This window comes from Ipomoea nil, unplaced genomic scaffold, assembly GCF_001879475.1.
Source record: "Ipomoea nil cultivar Tokyo-kokei standard unplaced genomic scaffold, Asagao_1.1 scaffold1179, whole genome shotgun sequence".
Taxonomy (NCBI): domain Eukaryota; kingdom Viridiplantae; phylum Streptophyta; class Magnoliopsida; order Solanales; family Convolvulaceae; genus Ipomoea; species Ipomoea nil.
The window spans coordinates 156900-174872 of record NW_017617607.1 but is presented as its reverse complement, the minus strand read 5'-3'; the positions used below and the strand labels follow the sequence as shown (position 1 = coordinate 174872).

General features: G+C 37.4%; 2 protein-coding genes across 2 annotated transcripts; both read right to left on the bottom strand.

Annotated features, from left to right (window-relative positions):
* Window positions 1-296: 296 nt before the first annotated feature.
* On the bottom strand, window positions 297-1376 carry LOC109183785. The gene has a single exon (XM_019333847.1). It carries the CDS (start codon window positions 1374-1376, stop codon window positions 297-299), a length of 1080 nt encoding a protein of 359 aa, XP_019189392.1.
* Window positions 1377-6959: 5583 nt separating this feature from the next.
* Window positions 6960-9061, bottom strand: LOC109183784. Its single transcript, XM_019333845.1, has 5 exons — window positions 8480-9061; window positions 7480-8284; window positions 7359-7418; window positions 7108-7263; window positions 6960-6970 (listed from the first exon to the last, which is right to left on the bottom strand). Exons 1-5 carry the CDS (start codon window positions 9059-9061, stop codon window positions 6960-6962), a joined length of 1614 nt encoding a protein of 537 aa, XP_019189390.1.
* Window positions 9062-17973: the final 8912 nt, after the last annotated feature.

Here is a 17973-nt window from a genome sequence, read left to right as displayed (position 1 = left end):
GAGCTTTCCTTTCTTCATATGCATTCCAAATAGAACCAATTCATACTATGCAGTCAACATACCAAAAATACAAAGACATTCATACTTAAGACACTCATAGTCATACCAAAAATATTTATAGTCATACCAAATTATTAATAGCATCCGAACCAAGGATTAACATCCATACCAATGTATACCAAAAACAAAAAACTTACCAAACAAACATCCATACTCCCCCTTTCTCCAATACTCCCCCTTTGTTTTTGCCAAATAAATGACAAACAAACCGGTGAACATCATACTAGTGGATTGGATTAATTCGCAGACGGGGTGCCCGACTCAGATTCATCGCTCTCAGAAATAGAACCAGTGCCAGCGCCAGTATTAGATCGAATCCGAGCATAGATGACCTCCATTCTGGCTATTTCTTCCAACTGAGCACCCAACAACTTTTCTAAGCCATCAATGATTATTTGTTGAGAAGCAACCGATGTGCGAACTTGAGCAATTGACGCTTGAAGAGTGAGAACAATTTGACAGCGATCCATGAGCGTCTGAGGTTCCTTGATCACTGTCTTAGGACGGGGATTCGGTGCGGAGGCAGTGTCAGCGGATGATGCAGGGGCAGACACAGAGGGCGTGGTAGTTGGTGCGTCGGGAGTGATCAAAAGCGTAGCTCTATCATCATAGTGATCTTTATTTGTCAAACGATCATCATATTTATAGACTGAGGCATTAGCAATCACCACCTCATCTGTGTAGGGCTTGAACCCATGTTCCTGTAGAAGCCCGAAAATTAGACTAGGAAACGGTAGATGTACCTTAGGTTCCCTATGTTGCACAAATTGAGCAAGATGGCCAAAGATGAAATCTCCAAGATTGATAGGGAGTCGGTTACTGATCTTGTAGAGAAGAGCAGCAAGCTGGTCAGACACAAGATGATGACGCACAGCCGGCATCCAATTTGTTGAAGCAAGCCGTAAAAGAACAGAGCAGACCGTGGTGAGCTTTAGGCTTTCGAGTCTGGTGTTTGGCCAAGTGACGACTTTGTTGTGAGTTAAAGCAGCAGCTAGGAGATTAGGACTCGGGTCAGGAGCAGCTTGATGATTTGGAGTACCCAAATATGAATTAATCACGGCCGGACTTAAGGGATACCATTTATCCCGAATAAAAACTTGTTGAAATCGAGGTGACCCCTCCGAAAAAGTATCCAATGTTAAATTCGTGTAGAACTCGGCAGTGAGCCATCTGGACGGGCCAACATGAACAAGTGAGGCAAACAGGTATTCATCTCGCAAAATAGGCACAATGTTGCATTTTTCTGTCAACTCTTCCACATTGATGGATTTCTCCAGAATAAAATCCCTAGTAGCATGAACACTCCAGTCAGACATCAAATCCGGAGACAGTAAAATAGGGTGATATTTCTTCTTGGGTTGTGATAAGCACTATTTTTATATTTAATTTAGATTAGTCTTTATAATAAATTAATTTTATTTATTTAATATTACATTGATTTTGAACATTATTTTATATTTTGAACTAATATGTTAATTATTTAAATAATTAAGCTTAAAGATGATTTTGGACTTGAGTTATATGGGATTAAAGTGGGCTAAACACTATTTGTTCTTTTTGTTTGTTTAATTAGTTAGCCCAACTAAATGTTTTAATTGTTTTAAACAGCAGCCCAAGCCTCATTTAGCTTATTTCTTCTTTTTCTTTCTTTTGGTTTCTTTGGCCCTGTACGTAGACAGCAGAATCGGCGAAGCCACGCAAGACTTTTTCTTCTTCGAATTCCTCGGGCGACTGCGGCAACTTCGGCGACTGCGAAGAAGACTCCATTTGCGAATTCTGTCCACTAACTGTAGTGACCGTCTGTGAACTGGCGAAGCTTCCGTCTGCGTCATTTGCGAAGGAATTTCGACCGCAAATTGCTGCCATGAACGGACAAAATTACATTGAAGCAGAGGTTGGAGCTTGTTCTACTGATTTTCTATTGTTTCTTAGCATTTAGGAAAATAAAGATTATTTATTTTCTAAGTTTTATGTGGTTGAAGAAATTGATTTTATTTGTGGATGTTAGGAAAATTAGGGCTGTTATTTGGGATCCTGAACTAGTATAAATAGGGCTGGATTTTTCAGTAGAAGGAAGTCAGTTTTTAGAATAATTTTATTTTATTCTGGAAACACTTTTGCAATGTACTACTGAGTTCGAATTTTCCAATTCAAGAGATTATTGATATTTGATTCTTCAAGTCCAGTGAGATTTATTTAGCTTAATTAATCTTTACTTCTTATTGTTTATATGTCTTCTATTATCTTGTTATTACTGCTTTGATTAATTGTACAAAAAGAATTCGTTGTTCAATTTTCAATTCAGTAAATTGCTATTTAGAATGCTTGAATCCGTAATTGTTAAAGTATTCTAAACCTTAGTGGTAAAATAACATAGTTGATTATAATATAGATTTTCAATCTAAGTTATGGAGATGTATAATCTAGCTTAAATGAATCGTGCTTGCGAGTTTGTTGGCTAGAGTTGGTAGTCTTTCTAATTCTTTTAATGCTGTTAGTAAATTAAATCCTAAGAGCCTATTTAGGGTTGTTTATTAACTGGGGAAGTAATCAAAGAGCCTGTTTTGATTACCGACAAAGTGAGGAAAGATAGGTTGTTAGAGCTTGTTAATAACCATAACCAATTTGGTAAGAGTAGAGTAATTTTGTCTTGAAATCAATGATCTGTCTTGTTAGAATTAAATTGATATTATGTCTTGAGTTGGATACTAGTTGCTATTGATTATTATTATTATTTTAGATTTGATATTATTTGTCAACTTATTTTTGCTAATTAAGTTTCAATTCTCGTCCCATTCTTGTTTAAGTCTTTTGTTAAAATAAGTCTAACCAATCTCTGAGGGTACGACCTTACTCATCACTATTGCAGTTCCTGAGAGTAAGTAATTTATAATTGATGGATTCAACACCCATCAGGTTGTTTCATCTTTGAGCTAGAGGGGACAGTAGCAGCTGCTGATGCAGGGGCCGGACTTGGTACTGGGCTTGAAACTGATCTGGACCTTGTCATTCTGGGTGGCAATGTGGGCCCTCTTTTTGATTGCTTGGAATCTGACAAGCAGACAACATCCTCCAAAGCTCCAATTTTTCTTTTCCCAGCTGTACCTGAAACAATAAGTTTTTCTTTCCCTTTTCGGGAAGATTTGCTCACGGGCACAGAGATCATAGGGACAGTGTCATGAGAGGTGGATACAGGAATGGGAGCCTCTACTGTTGAAGATGGGACTGGTATAGTTATGGGGATAGAAAAAGCAGCATAAGTCATGAGAGACACAAATTGGTTGATATTTCGAATGGAGAATGGTGTGGTCACAGTATGCACAAAATCAGATAAAGGCACAAGATTTTCAGGCAATTTATGTGAAGAATCATACGGATCTCCTTGTAAAAGAAAGGAAGGGGCACACACATCACTAGAGACAGGCACAAACTGATTCGGCAAAGGGATGTTGAAATTTAATTTTCTAGAAGCAGAAACAGATTCATCTAAAGGTGAAGATACTACCATAGTTTCCGGGGATGAGACCTGAACGAACTCAGATTGTGGCGGAGGCGGCTTGGTTGATTCGGCCGGAAAAGTCCACGACTTCACAGATATGAACCTAGCTAGAGCTTGGATCTGTCTGATTTCCTTGTCCGAGAGTCCTTCAAGAAGGCTTGCATGGTGCTTGATCGTTGCGAGAACTCGATTCGTATCATCAGATGTAAGCGGAGATTCAGCGTTGATGATGTGGCGGAAAAGCTCCAATCTTTCGGATTTGGTTGTGAAAATGGCGAAAGGGTTGTCGTCTTCCATTGTTGAAGGTTCGATGTTTGAGTGTGGTAAAGATGAAGATGAATGGTGTGGGTTTGACGTGTAAGAGCAAGAAAGACAAGAAGGCTTTTAATTAATGAGCTTCTCAAAAGTTGTGATGGATGGGATGAGTGATGTGACTAGTTTGTAGGGGTAGAAGTAGAGTCATACTAGGAGAAAGAGGTGGAAGTTGTTTGAAATTAATATTTCAATACACATTATGTAATGGTGGAATTAATATATAGATAAATAAGGTAGCCAAGCCGGTTAAGGAAATAAGCAGGTATATGGGCGAGAAGAATTAAAACTAAGTTGGAGAGTTTTTAGAAATTTCCTGCAACAAATAAACAACACTACGTTAAAGAAAATTAATTAGAGATTATTTGTTGTACCTGGTGTTGATGATTAAACTGTAGGATTGCAAACACCAAGGGCAGCTCTAAGCAGTTCAAATCTCGATTTGTCTAACGGCTTGGTGAATAGATCCGCAAGATTTTTATCTGTTGGAGTATATTCCAAGATAATTTCTTTCTCTTCAACTAGCTCACGAATAAAGTGGTGTTGAATGTCTATGTGTTTTGTCTTGGAGTGTTGGACTGGATTTTTAGAGATGTTGATTGCGCTGGTGTTGTCACATAACAATGTCATACTTTGTTGTTCTATACCATAGTCAGTTAACATCTGATGCATCCAGAGTAATTGTGTACAACAACTACCCGCCGCTATATACTCAGCTTCAGCTGTGCTGAGTGAAATCGTGTTCTGCTTTTTACTTAGCCAGGCGACTAGATTTTTTCCGATAAAGAAACATCCGCCTGATGTACTTTTTCTGTCGTCAGCATTTCCTGCCCAGTCAGCATCATTGTATCCTGCAAGATTCAGATTAGTATCGTTCGAGTACCAAATACCATAATTTATCGTACCTTTAACGTATTTTATAATATGTTTTACCGCCTTTAAGTGTGACTCTTTTGGATCGGCTTGATAGCGTGCACACATCCCAACACTTACCATAATATCTGGCCGACTAGGTGTTAGGTATAGTAGACTGCCTATCATACTTCTGTACATAGTAGAGTCTACAAACGTTTCTTTTTCATCTTTGAACAATTTTGAAGTCGTAGATATAGGAGTACAAGCATCTTTTGCAGATTCAAGCCCAAATTTGGATAGAAGATTTTTCACATATTTTTCTTGTGAAATAAAAATTCCTTCTTTAGTTTGGCTCACTTGTAATCCAAGAAAATAGGTTAGTTCACCTATCATGCTCATTTCAAACTCCTGTTGCATTACCTTGACTAGCTGATCTGTCTCTCCTGGTTGTGTGGATCCAAAAACGATATCATCTACATACACTTGAGCAATTGTTATGTGTTTACCTGATCGTTTTATAAATAACGTTTTGTCTGATCCTCCTCTTTTGTAGTTGTTCTGAAGAAGATATTGAGTAAGTCTCTCATACCAGGCTCTTGGGGCCTGTTTTAATCCATAGAGAACCTTTTGTAATTTATAGACATAGTCTGGATGATGTGGATCTTCAAACCCTTTTGGCTGAGCAACGTATATATCTTTCGAGAGATAACCATTTAAGAAGGTTGTTTTAACGTCCATCTGAAACAACTTGAATTTTAGGGCACAGGCAATCGAGAGAAGTAGTCGTATTGACTCTAGCCGTGCAACAGGGGCAAATGTTTCGTCGTAGTCGATTCCTTCAATTTGGGAGTATCCTTAGGCTACAAGCCGCGCTTTATTTCTAGTGATGTTGCCAGCCGCATCGGTTTTGTTGCAAAAGATCCATTTGGTACCTACAACATTAACATTGTCAGGTTTAGGAATTAGAGACCATACCTTATTTCGTTCGAACTGCCTCAGTTCTTCTTGCATGGCTTTGATCCAGTGTTCGCCTGTTAGAGCTTCTTTGATATTCTTCGGTTCGATCTGCGAAGTATAACAAGAGTATCCTGCTAATTGAAGATAATCGCGTTTCGGTTTACCTCTCGTTTATACGCCGGAACTGGGATCTCCAATTACGTTTTGTATTGGATGAGCTTTCTGGATGCGAGTAGGAATATCAATGTTACCATGATCAGTGTCAGGTTCAGACTCAGACTCGGTTTCTTGCTCAGGTTGAGTTGATGTGGAAGATGGCATAGGAGACTCTGGATTAGGTTCAGGACAACTCGTGTCAGGTTCTGTCATTTGTCCAGACGGAGACGTTGTGATAATATCGCTCGGTTGATCATCGATTATAACATTTGTGGAGTCCATGATGGTTTTGGTAACTTTGTTGTATACACGATATGCCCTGCTGTTTGTTGAATAGCCGAGGAAGATGCCTTCATCGCTTTTTGATTCAAACTTTGCGACAGGGTTTCGATCCTTCAAGATAAAACAGCGTGATCCGAAAACATGAAAATATTTAATGTTTGGTTTCTTACCCTTCCATAATGTATACGGAGTCTGATTCGTGCCTGGACGTAGATAGACCCGATTGATGAAGTGACATGCAGTGTTCACAGCTTCTGCCCAAAATTTTTGAGGTAGTCCTTTGGCATTAAGCAGAACTCGTCCCATTTCTTGAATTGTGCGGTTCTTCCGTTCAACAACTCCGTTTTGTTGAGGTGTTTTCGGTGCTGAGTATTCATGTGTGATTCCTGTTTGGTTGCAGAAGGTATCGAACAGATTGTTGTCGAATTCTCGTCCGTGATCACTTCGGATTCGAATGATGGGTTCATTTCTTTCTTTTTGAAGTTTCAATGCCAGAGTTTTGAAGGCTTCGAGGGTTTCAGACTTGTCCCTGAGGAAGGTAACCCAAGAAAAACGAGAATAATCATCTACGCAAACTAGTATGTATTTCTTACCTCCAACACTTTCTGTTTGAGTTGGACCAATGAGATCCATGTGGATCAGTTCCAAGCAGTGACTTGTGTTTATGGTGTGTTGCGCTAGATGAGAGGATTTGGTTTGCTTTCCTGCTTGACATGCACCACATATGGTTGGTTTGACTTTCAGCTTGGGTAATCCACGAACACCTTCAATCTTTACAAGTTTGTCAAGAAGTCTGTAACTTAGATGTCCTAGTTTTGGTGCCAAAGCTCAGTATCATCTATATTGATCCTGCAACACAAAACATTGTTAGTGAGAATATAGCAATTATCAGTTGACCTTGTACCTTCCATAACGCATTGATTTGTTTTGTCTAGAACACTGCAGTTATTTTTGGTGAAGCTCACGTTCCAGTTCTGGTCACATACCAACTACATTTAGCGTGCCTATACCAGTGACTTGTCCTTTTATACCGTCGCCAAAGGTAACTTCACCTTTGCTTGTATTTACATTACTCAGAAATTTAGCATTTCCTGCCATGTGACGTGAACACCCGCTATCGAAGTACCATTTTTCTTCTCGACCTGTACTTTTAGAGTGGAAAGATACGAATGAGATATAATCTGTCTTTTTAACCTAGATTTGTCTTGTAAAGGGTTGGATGTTCTTGTGTTTGAACTTCTCGATTCTTTGATCCTTGTAGAAGTAGTAGCATTCGGGTCTGGTATGACCCCGTAACCTGCAATAATGACAAACCAGATTATAGGATTTATAATATGGCTTGAGTGATCTTACTGTACCAACGCGATGCGTCGCTGTGCTAGATTCTGGAATATCTCCTTGACCAGGGCCTGACGCTTTGACAAACACCATTTTGTCTTTTGAGTTGTTTCCTGTGAAACCTAGACCAAACTTTGCAGAAGTCTTTCTTCCAGACTCAAGGATCTCATCAAGTGTAGACGTGGTATCCATCATTTGGATTTGGCGTTTGTAGGTGTTCAGCTCCTGCTTCAGAGTCTGTATCTCTTGTTTCAGTTTTTCTTCTCGGGCCAATGCCTCTTTAAGAAGCAGATCCCTATCGGCTATTTGAGTTTGATACACTTTCTTTGCAGTTGTTACAATCCCTATTTCAGTAGTTAATCTACGATTTTCTTTTCTTAGTGCTTCCCATTTGGGATACAACTTGTTAAACTCAATTTCAAAAGATGATTCACTTGATTCTAAATCTTCTGCAGAGGTATACTCGCCTCCCTCCGAGTCAGCAACATCTTCATGACACGGTCCAGCAGCCATATGTGCAGTAAAGGCAACAAAATTACCAGAAATTTCGTCTGAATCAGATCCTCCTGTTTCACCGTCCGAGTCATCATCACTCCAAGTAACTGCTGACATGGATTTCTTGAGTCGAAAATAGGTGGGGCACTCTGCTTGTACATGTCCGAAGCCCTCACATTCATAGCATCGGATCCCTTTACTGGTGGATTTCTCTTTGGACTGTCCTGGTCGTGAACCAGAGGACTTGAAGGTTGATGATCCGGATTTAGAACTCGTTTTAGACGATGACGCCCCCTTTTGCATATTCTTGTTTCGTGAACCTTTTGATACCTGTTTCAAAAGTTTTGAAAACTGTTTAGTAAGAAATACAACTGGATCATCACCTATTTCATCTAAGTCAGGTGCACAATTATTTTCTTCAGCGGTGAATGCTACTGTTTTTTGTTTTTGTTTTTTTTTTTTTTTTTTGTGATCTGTTAAGATTTTCATCTCATAAGTTCTTAGATTCCCCATTAGTTGTGTTACAGTTTTTTTCTCCCAGTTGTCATGTTCCTGGATTGCTGTAACTTTCATCCGGGACCGAGGTGGTAGTGATCGTAGAATTTTTTTCACAAACTTTTCTTGAGTGAACAGTTCTCCGAGGACCATAGCTCGATTTGCTAGCTCTTGCACACGAGTGTGAAAAGTCACGATGGTTTCATTTTCGTTCATCCGGAGCTCCTCGAAGTCTGACTGTACCAGTTGCAGTTTCGATTGTTTTACCGACGATGTGCCTTCGTAGGTAGCCTCTAGTGCTTCCCATGCGCCTTTAGCTGAATCATGGCCTGCAACAATAGGAAATTGACTTTCATGAATTAGCCCATAAATAATATCTAGTGCCTTATCGTTGTGTCCAGCACTTGTTTTCTCAGCTTGGGTCCATTCATTTTCAGGTTTCGTCACTCGAGTTTCATCCTCACTGGTACTGGCTTTGGTTGGATGTTCCCAGCCTGTTACAATGATACACCATACTGGTTCACCTTGTGCTTTGAGATGAGTGCGTGTGCGCACCTTCCAATACGCATAGTTGTCACCGACTAGCTGGGGAAGAGCTTTAGTGTGCTCCATTCTGTAACACTCAATAACCCGTGAGATCGAACAATTTATCAGAATCAGAAATAATAATACTAACCGCTGAAGGATTGAGATCAAGGGGCACGGAGTAGCCAGATCGTCAGACTAATAACTTAAGTTTGGAGGCTCTGATACCAATTGAAAAAGCCCGTGTATCTCGAAATCAATTTAACACTAAGGATTCTACTTGATTTTATGTTACGAGACAATTTCGCTGTTTAATTAAATCAATTTGATCAACGTATAAATAATGAAATTGAAAGCATAAACAAAGTAAAGACACAATAGAATTGTTACGCAGTTCGGAGCTCTTTCTCCTACGTCTGCGGGGCAACCCACGTCTGCCCAATCCACTAGATGTTCACCATAGAGTATTACAAGAGGTAACTACAACGGCTCACAGCCTTTTACCACTACAACTCTTTCTAAAACACCTACTCAGGACTAAACCGTGCATGCCATAACCATCTTTGGTGTAGCACTTCAGCTGTCACAGGTACTGATTTGAAGTACAGATTTTAATCACAAATAATATAATCAATATTAAAGCAGTAATATAGGAAGCTTGCATATGAGATCAGAATTTCAGAATTGGCAATTTCCTCTTTCGTTTTCCCTTCCTTATATACTGTACGCAATTCCCATTCCACCAAGCAGCCTTGATTGTAGCTTCATATGTGGCTTGAATTCTTCTCAACCACTCATTCCTTAATTTGAGATCTTCAGACGTGCTCTTTGTCTAATTCATTAGAATGAAATCTCCACCACACATTTTAGCTTGGTCCAATAACACTAATTACGACTCATACTAATTAGCATTACAAATTAATAAAATAAACTAATAAATTAGCCAATCTAATGTGTACTATTTTGTACACTTACAAACCTTAACACCAATCCATTAATCAAAACGATAGAATAACAAACCTAAAACTAATGCAACACTGCTCTATTTGTCATCTCTCTTCTCCATTAATGCATAGCTTCTAAATCTACAACCTAGCTCTATTTGTCATCTCTTCTGGTGAGGTGGGGTTTTGCAGACGTGCAGTGTTGAATTAGTTTTAGGTTTGTAGTGTGGGTTTCCAACTTCGCCAATGCATCATTTACATGTATATTCCATATACATTTAGCATATTTATTCATCTCATTAATTCTTGCATAGTATCACTAGTTGTGGCTTTCTAGTTTGATAAAAGAATGTGAAACCACGAAAAAGGGTAATTGAAGCCTTTTGATTGATTCAGATCAATACTATGTATGAGTGTTCATCCTTCTCATTGATAATTTGAGTGCATTTTCACTGATAAAATCAAATTATATTGTTGACATAAAACTACTACTACTGGAGAAAGATGGTGAACAGTGAGCAGTGTTGATATGTTTACTCAATCATGCCTAAGAAGCAGTATATGTTAGTGCAGTGAGTCTTGTGTAAGACCTTCTCACCTGAGATGTGATATATTTTTTAGTTAAAATGTAATATATTGTTCTATAGATTCATAAAAAGTAATATATTTTAATTAAAAGTATTTTAGGTCTCGTTGTGAGACAGTCTTAATTATATAGTTCTTAATTATATAAGACTAATTGGTCTGATGATATGCAGCTCAAAAGTGCCTTAATTGCCAAAATCTTCATTTCAGCAACATGAATCTGATGGCAAAGTTAGCAACTCAAGATGAACGTTTGCCATCACTCAAGTTCTAGTTTGGAGTCACTCCCTTTTTAGTATTTGATAGAATTCGAATTCTATAACTGCTAACCAAACAAAGCTTATAAACTTATTTTGAATTGATTGATCATTTGAAATGCCCAACACCTTTGGCTTCTTTAATGTATCAGAGTGATGAATCATCAATTTCTTGATATTCTTCTTATGCCTTTGCAACTTTCAGAAGTAGATTAGAGCCTCTCAATTATGTTAAAGTTATCCCGCATAACCCATATCAATAAGACCTTACTCAAAAATCCGTTCAACAACATTTGCACAACGTTGATCAGAAAAGGTTGCATGATTACTAGTTTCCTCTCTACACAAGATGCCATTAAAATTAGCAACTGCTAAAAATGGACCAGTAATCTTCTTCTTCTTCTTCTTTTTTTTTTTTTTTTTTTTTTTTTTTTTTTTTTTTTTGCGATGAGCTCATCCCACACCATTTTCCGCAAAGAACAAGATAGGCTAACGTAAACAACCTTGAGGTGCCATGGAATTCATTCCTTTATATCGTCTTAATAACCTACAAAAGAATTGTTAGGAATATAGCGGAATAATGCGGAAGCGAAGAATCGAAAATTGAGAATTATAGAAGTTAAATAATAGGGAAAATATATAAATGAAGAAAATTATATATTTTCTCTATTATTTAACTTCTATAATTCTCAATTTTCGATTCTTCGCTTCCGCATTATTCCGCTATATTCCTAACAAGTGGTATCAGAGCGGTTTAATTGAGAGTTATTTTTAAAGATGTCGACTGTTACCAAGTTTGATATCGAGAAGTTCGACGGGAAAATTAGCTTTTCTATCTGGAAGGTTCAGATGGAAGCCGTTCTAACCCAGAACGGTTTGAAGAAAGCGCTAGCTGGGAAGAAGAAGAAACCGGCTGCAATGACAGATGAAACTTGGGAAGATTTGGATGACAAGGCACGTTCAACCATTCTTTTGTGCCTGTCTAAAGAAGTTCTGCGTGAGGTAGTAAGTGAGACGACTGCGTCAGATTTATGGTCCAAGCTGGATGCGCTTTACATGGCCAAAACTCTGGCGAATACGCTACGCCTGAAGGAGCGTATGTACACAATCCGTATGACGGAAGGTACTTCTATTAAATCTCACTTAGATGAATTCAATTCTATTTTATTGGACTTGGAAAATATTGATGTCATAATTGACGATGAGGATCGTGCTGTTTTATTGCTTGTTTCTCTCCCTAAATCATACAAGCATTTCAAAGAAATTATGCTGTATGGTAATAGTAGTGATACCCTTACTTTTGACAATGTTAAGTCAAACCTATTGTCCAAAGAAAAGTTTGACTTTGAAATTAAGTCCGGGGACAAAGGTGAAGGCTTGACTGTAAGGGGTCGTTCACTTGAATCAGGGAGTAGCAATAAAAATTCTAGATCCAAGTCCAAAGGACATAAGTCCAACAAATCCTGTAAGTACTGCAAGAAGCATGGTCATGATGTGACTGAATGCTTCATGTTGAAAAACAAGCAAGAGAGAGAAAAGAAGTCTGCTGAAGCTAGTGTTGTTGAAAGTGATTCAGATGGTGATGTGTTGTTATCTGTTAGCTCCGGTGAGAAACGGAGTGAAACCGAGTGGATTTTGGACTCTGGTAGTACATTCCACATGTGTCCCCACAAAGATTGGTTCATTTCTCTGGAACCGGTTGATGGTGGAGTTGTCTTGTTGGGTAATGATACCCAATGCAAGGTTAGTGGAATTGGAAGTGTTCAGATTAAAACTCATGATAACGTTGTCAGGACTCATACCAATGTTCGGTATATTCCTGATTTGAAACGCAATCTGATATCATTGGGCACCTTGGAATCTCTGGGGCATATGAGTGAGAAAGGCATGCATCTCCTGAGCAAGAAAGGTCTCCTTCGTGGTTCAGGTACGGGTAAATTACAATTTCGTGAACATTGTATTTTTGGGAAACAAAAGAGGGTTAGTTTCTCTACTGCTACACACCGTACCAAAGATGTATTGGAATACATACATTCTGATTTATGGGGACCAACTAAATTTCAGTCTATGGGAGGCTGTAGATATTTTATGTCTATTATTGATGACTATTCTCGTAAAGTCTGGGTCTATTTCCTGAAACATAAAAATCAAGCATTTTCTATTTTCAAGACGTGGAAAATACTTGTTGAGACTCAGACAGGTAAAAAAGTCAAGAAGCTCAGGACAGACAATGGCTTGGAGTTCTGTGAGTCAGATTTCAATGACTTTTGCGCGGCAAATGGAATTGCCAGGCACAAGACATTGCCTGGTAAACCCCAGCAGAATGGTGTTGCTGAACGTTTGAACAGGACTCTATTGGAAAGAGCTCGTAGTATGCTCTCTAATGCTGGGTTATGGAAACGGCGTGATTTTTGGGCCGAGGCTGTTTCTACTGCTTGCTATTTGGTAAATAGATCTCCACATTCATCCCTTGATTTCAAAATTCCAGAGGAAGTTTGGTCAGGTAATCCTGTTGACTACTCTATCTTAAGAGTTTTTGGATGTCCTGCTTATGCTCATTCTAGTACGGGTAAATTAAACCCGAGAGCTGTCAAATGCATTTTCCTTGGTTAAGCCTCTGAGTCAAAAGGGTATCGTCTATGGTCTCCTGATTCTCAGAAAATCATTCTGAGTCGAGATATCACTTTTGACGAAAATGCACTACTTTCTTCTGGAAAAGATTCCAGTACAGGTGAGACGCAGAGTACTGGTGATAAGGTGGACTTTGAGTTCAGGCCTATTGATAGTGTTACTACTACTGATGGTAATACTAAAGATGATGCATCTACTAGCACCGCACCTCTCGTCGAGCCACAACGAGAGTATTCCATTACTATGGATCGTCCTAGGAGGACAATTAAAAAACCTGCTAGGTATGCTAGTGATGATGAAAACAACTTGGTTGCTTATGCTCTTTCAGTCGCATAGGAAGTTGATGGTGATCCATCCTGCTATTCTGAAGTTCTCCCTATTGTTAAGTTCAAACAGTATTTGAGTTTAGTCGACTGTTCCAGTTGTTAATTCCCATAGTGGATTTGATCCAAGGTGGAGATTGTTAGAAATAAACTTTTTGTGGCTCAAATCCAATAAGACAACATGCCACCATCCACGTTGCCTGCTCATTGTGTGTCTCTTGCATGTTTGCCGAAAGCTATGGATTTCCATATAATTGTCGCAACTGCTGCATGATGTTCTCCTTCTTCCTGCGCTATTTTCTCCTCTTTCAATGTATAAATAGCTTTAGATTCCTTGTTTTCAATTTGAATTCATCAATACTGAATTACATCAATTACGTAGCATATATATATATTTCTTCATTTATATTCTCTTTTTAGAGATTAACAAATATATATACTTATATTTTCCCTTTGTTAATTATTTATTTTTCATTTTATATAACTTTCTTCATTTATATATTTTCCCTATTATTTAACTTCTATCATTCTCAATTTTCGATTCTTTGCTTCCGCATTATTCCGATATATTCCTAACAAGAATAAATTGTGAAATGGCTGAAGTTCATAGTAATAATCCACGAATTATTAATTGTTGAATACCCAAAAGCAGCCCAGGGTTTCCATTGCTCTTTTCGCTGGATTCTAAACAACTCCATTGGGTGGGACAGCTGGTCTGGAGATTTAAAGCTGCTCTATCCCCAAAGCCAAGAATCAAATCATTATCTTTGATTAAGGATGGATTAGTACATTCCACGTAATCAACACCTCCCATGTTAAATCTTGTTTGCCAGATGATCTTTGAAATTTTTGGTTTCAACAAGCTCAACACATCCAATTTATGAGTCCGAAAAAAATGTTTGAGGACGTGGTTGAAATAATCCTTCAAACCAGCACCCTGACAATTCCAAAAGAAGAAAAATCATGAAGAAATTAAAACAAAACAGCACTCTAAGCACTAGGAACACCCACAAGGAAAAAACAAACAAACAAAAAAACCAAAAAAAAAAAAAAAAAAAAAAAAACCAAAAAATACTAACGTGTGTTTGGTTGACAGGTTTAGTTCTAAAGGATGGGTATCAAAGTGATTGATATTGTTTGGTTGATAGATTTTTAGAACACTTCTATGAGTTTCAAATACCCCTTAATTGAAAAATTCATACCCGAATAAAATAAGGGTATCATCCCCTTTCATTCCCTTATTTCTTCTCATCCATTTTGATTAGTGCTTTTAGATTTTTGTTTTTATTATTTTGTTCGTATTGGTGTTTTGAATGTCTTTATATTAGACTCAATTGTCTTGATTTTGTGCTCTTGTATTTTTAAAATCTTTATTCCCATTATAGGATCATACATAGCGAAACAGCATTATTGATAATCATTCACAATCCACCCTTCTACCAAACATGCAAAATACATTCTTAAAAATACAGTGTAACTTAATAAGCGAAAGGACTAATGGATGTGGTTATAAAGTTCTTTACTAGTTAAAGAGTAAGAACCTTGGTTTTTATTTATTTGCATTGATATGTATTCTTAAAAATACGGTGTAACTTTTCTTTTTGGTAATTGTGTTAGTATCACTTTACTTGTTTTGCATAATATTTTACTCGTTATTATTTTTTTTCTTTTATGTAAGGTATAAATGTCAAATAGATCATTTAACTATAGAAAGAGAAATCTTCAGAAAAAAAAAAAACTATAGAAAGAGACAAAAAAATAATAATAATTAAGCACTTAAATTATAAGAAACTATAATTGCCAATAACCTTGTGGTCTAGTAGCACGAATTGGCTTTTCCAAATGAGAGGTCATTGGTTCGAGCCCCAGTGGGTCTTTGTACTTCAATAGGTTGAGAAAGTAGTTATGAACATATACTACATTGTAACAGCAGGTAAAGTTGGGTTACCAGGCTTCTTCGTCTAATTGGACGAAGAAATCGTCTAATTGGACGGAGAAGTTAACCATGGCTTCTCCTTCCAGTTGGACTAAAAAGCCAGACATGTTTCTCCGTCCAGATTTGGACTTCTCCATCTAAGTGAATGGGGTAGCCAGCTTCCATCCAAATCTGGATAAAGAAGCAAGCTTGTCTGGTTTCTTCTGGAGACCCCTCCATCCAAATCTGGATAAAGAAGCAAGCTTGTCTGGTTTCTTCTGGAGACGGAGAAGTTGTGTCGACTTCTCCGTAAAAAATATACTATGTTTTTAAAACAATTTTAATTAATTTATTTGAATTTAGAAAATATTTTAAAAGTTTTTCCTTTTAAAACTTTCTATTAATATTTTTAATTAAAAATAGATTTTAGCGGTAACCTGAAGGTAATTTGTTAATAAATGCAATTGCATAAAAATAAAGAGTTCAAATATCTAATTAAAACTTTTTATTGTTTGAGTAATTTCTTTTTGACTTATAGTTGAAAGGCATATTGGATCCGTTTTCTCTTTAGGTAAAGGAGTAGTATACTAGTATGGTTGCCTGAAAGGATCATCTTTGTTAAATAGTTCAATTGATTTTTTATGAAATTATAATTAATTTTAAATTTAACCGATCACGAATATTATTTTAATTACTAAGTGGAGTACTAAATATATCAACATATAAAATTTTGATACTAATTCCAATTTAAAAATTTTAAACTTAAATTATTATAGTGAAAAATCTAGACTTTTCACTAAGAGTCTAGTTGAAAGTAAAAAAAAAAAAAAAAAAAAAAAAAAGTCATTTTTTCTAAACCTACAAAAATCAAAGCTAAAACAAAAATTAAAAAAAAAAATCCTAACAAAAGTATAGTTTAAAAAATTATAGATTTGAGAATAAGAATGAAAAGGAGAAAAAAAAAAAAAGATGAATACATATTTGTACATATACATGGACAGCTCCGGTGAAGAGTGAGGCGGCAGTGATAGATGAGAAGTCTGATCGGACTCCGCCTATGGTTGTGGTTCTTGAAAACGTGGTCATAAGAATGAAGTAGTATGGTTGTGATTGCTATGGATAGATGGTAAAACGAGGAGTTAGAACCACCCCGAGTGTCGTTCCCTTCACGAATGACAACTTGGAAGTTGGGCTATAGAGAATGGTGAGGATATCAAAACACTTGAAGACTCGATTAAGAGAAGTTGTTTGACAAAGTTGGGTTTGATGTTGTTGGTTGGCAAAGAACTTGAAACTAAGAAAGGTAGATCGAGAGATAGGAATTTACTCAGAGAGAGAAATGCGACTAGGATTGAGTTTCGATTGTGTTGTGTGATTGGTCAATTCCGAAATGGGAGGCCTGTGGTTATTTGATTGTGCGCTACTAGTCAAAGCCGATTCAGTCTATACGCCGCCCGTAGGAATTCTTATTCTCTACAAGGCATTTAAGCAAACACTTTACACACACTCCTTTCCGGGTCTTGCCCTCTCGGATCGAAGACGGGGAAATGAAGAGGATCAAGGCTACCCGGATCTAGCAATCTCTTGCATAGATCTAGGTTTCCAACACCATCCATGTAGTTGGGCCCCACTCTAATAATGTCACAAAGAACATCTTCAACAACAAGACGTCCATAGTCAACAATCAATCAAATACCACAAGATAAACAAATCTAAGCATCATCACAACAACAATCTACACCACAATCCTACCCACAAGATTTAGCCAAGCAAAAAGAGATATAACAAGAAAGCACAAAATAGATTTTACCCTAAATTGTTTAGATCCACCCAATACAAGTTGTTGATGAAGATCCACTAGCCAATTGCTTTGAATCTTCAATGCTCCTTTGCAAAATCTAGCAATACAAGGTGTTTGCTAATGTAGATCTAAATACCTCTCTAGAAACCTATTCTAACCCTACTAACCTCTCTCTAAAATATGATTGTAGCTAATGAAATCAATCAAATACCACAAGATAAACAAATCAAAGCATCATCACAACAACAATCTACACCACAATCCTACCCACAAGATTTAGCCAAGCAAAAAGAGATATAACAAGAAAGCACAAAATAGATTTTACCCTAAATTGTTTAGATCCACTGAATACAAGTTGTTGATGAAGATCCACTAGCCAATTGCTTTGAATCTTCAATGCTCGTTTCCAAAATCTAGCAATACAAGGTGTTTGCTAATGTAGATCTAAATACCTCTCTAGAAACCTATTCTAACCCTACTAACCTCTCTCTAAAATATGATTGTAGCTAATGAAAATCCCTAGGAAAAATTGGGATCCCCCTC

Bases quoted from the DNA above. Each gene is read 5' to 3' on its own strand.
- LOC109183785 (XM_019333847.1), bottom strand. From the start codon at position 1,376: ATGTCTGACTGGAGTGTTCATGCTACTAGGGATTTTATTCTGGAGAAA.
- LOC109183784 (XM_019333845.1), bottom strand. From the start codon at position 9,061: ATGGAGCACACTAAAGCTCTTCCCCAGCTAGTCGGTGACAACTATGCG. The intron at 8,285-8,479 runs GTAACACAACTA...CTTTTGAAACAG, and splicing joins ACAACTGGGAGAAAAAAACT to GTATCAAAAGGTTCACGAAA. The intron at 7,264-7,358 runs GTTCAAACACAA...CTAAAAGTACAG, and splicing joins AAGGATCAAAGAATCGAGAA to GTCGAGAAGAAAAATGGTAC.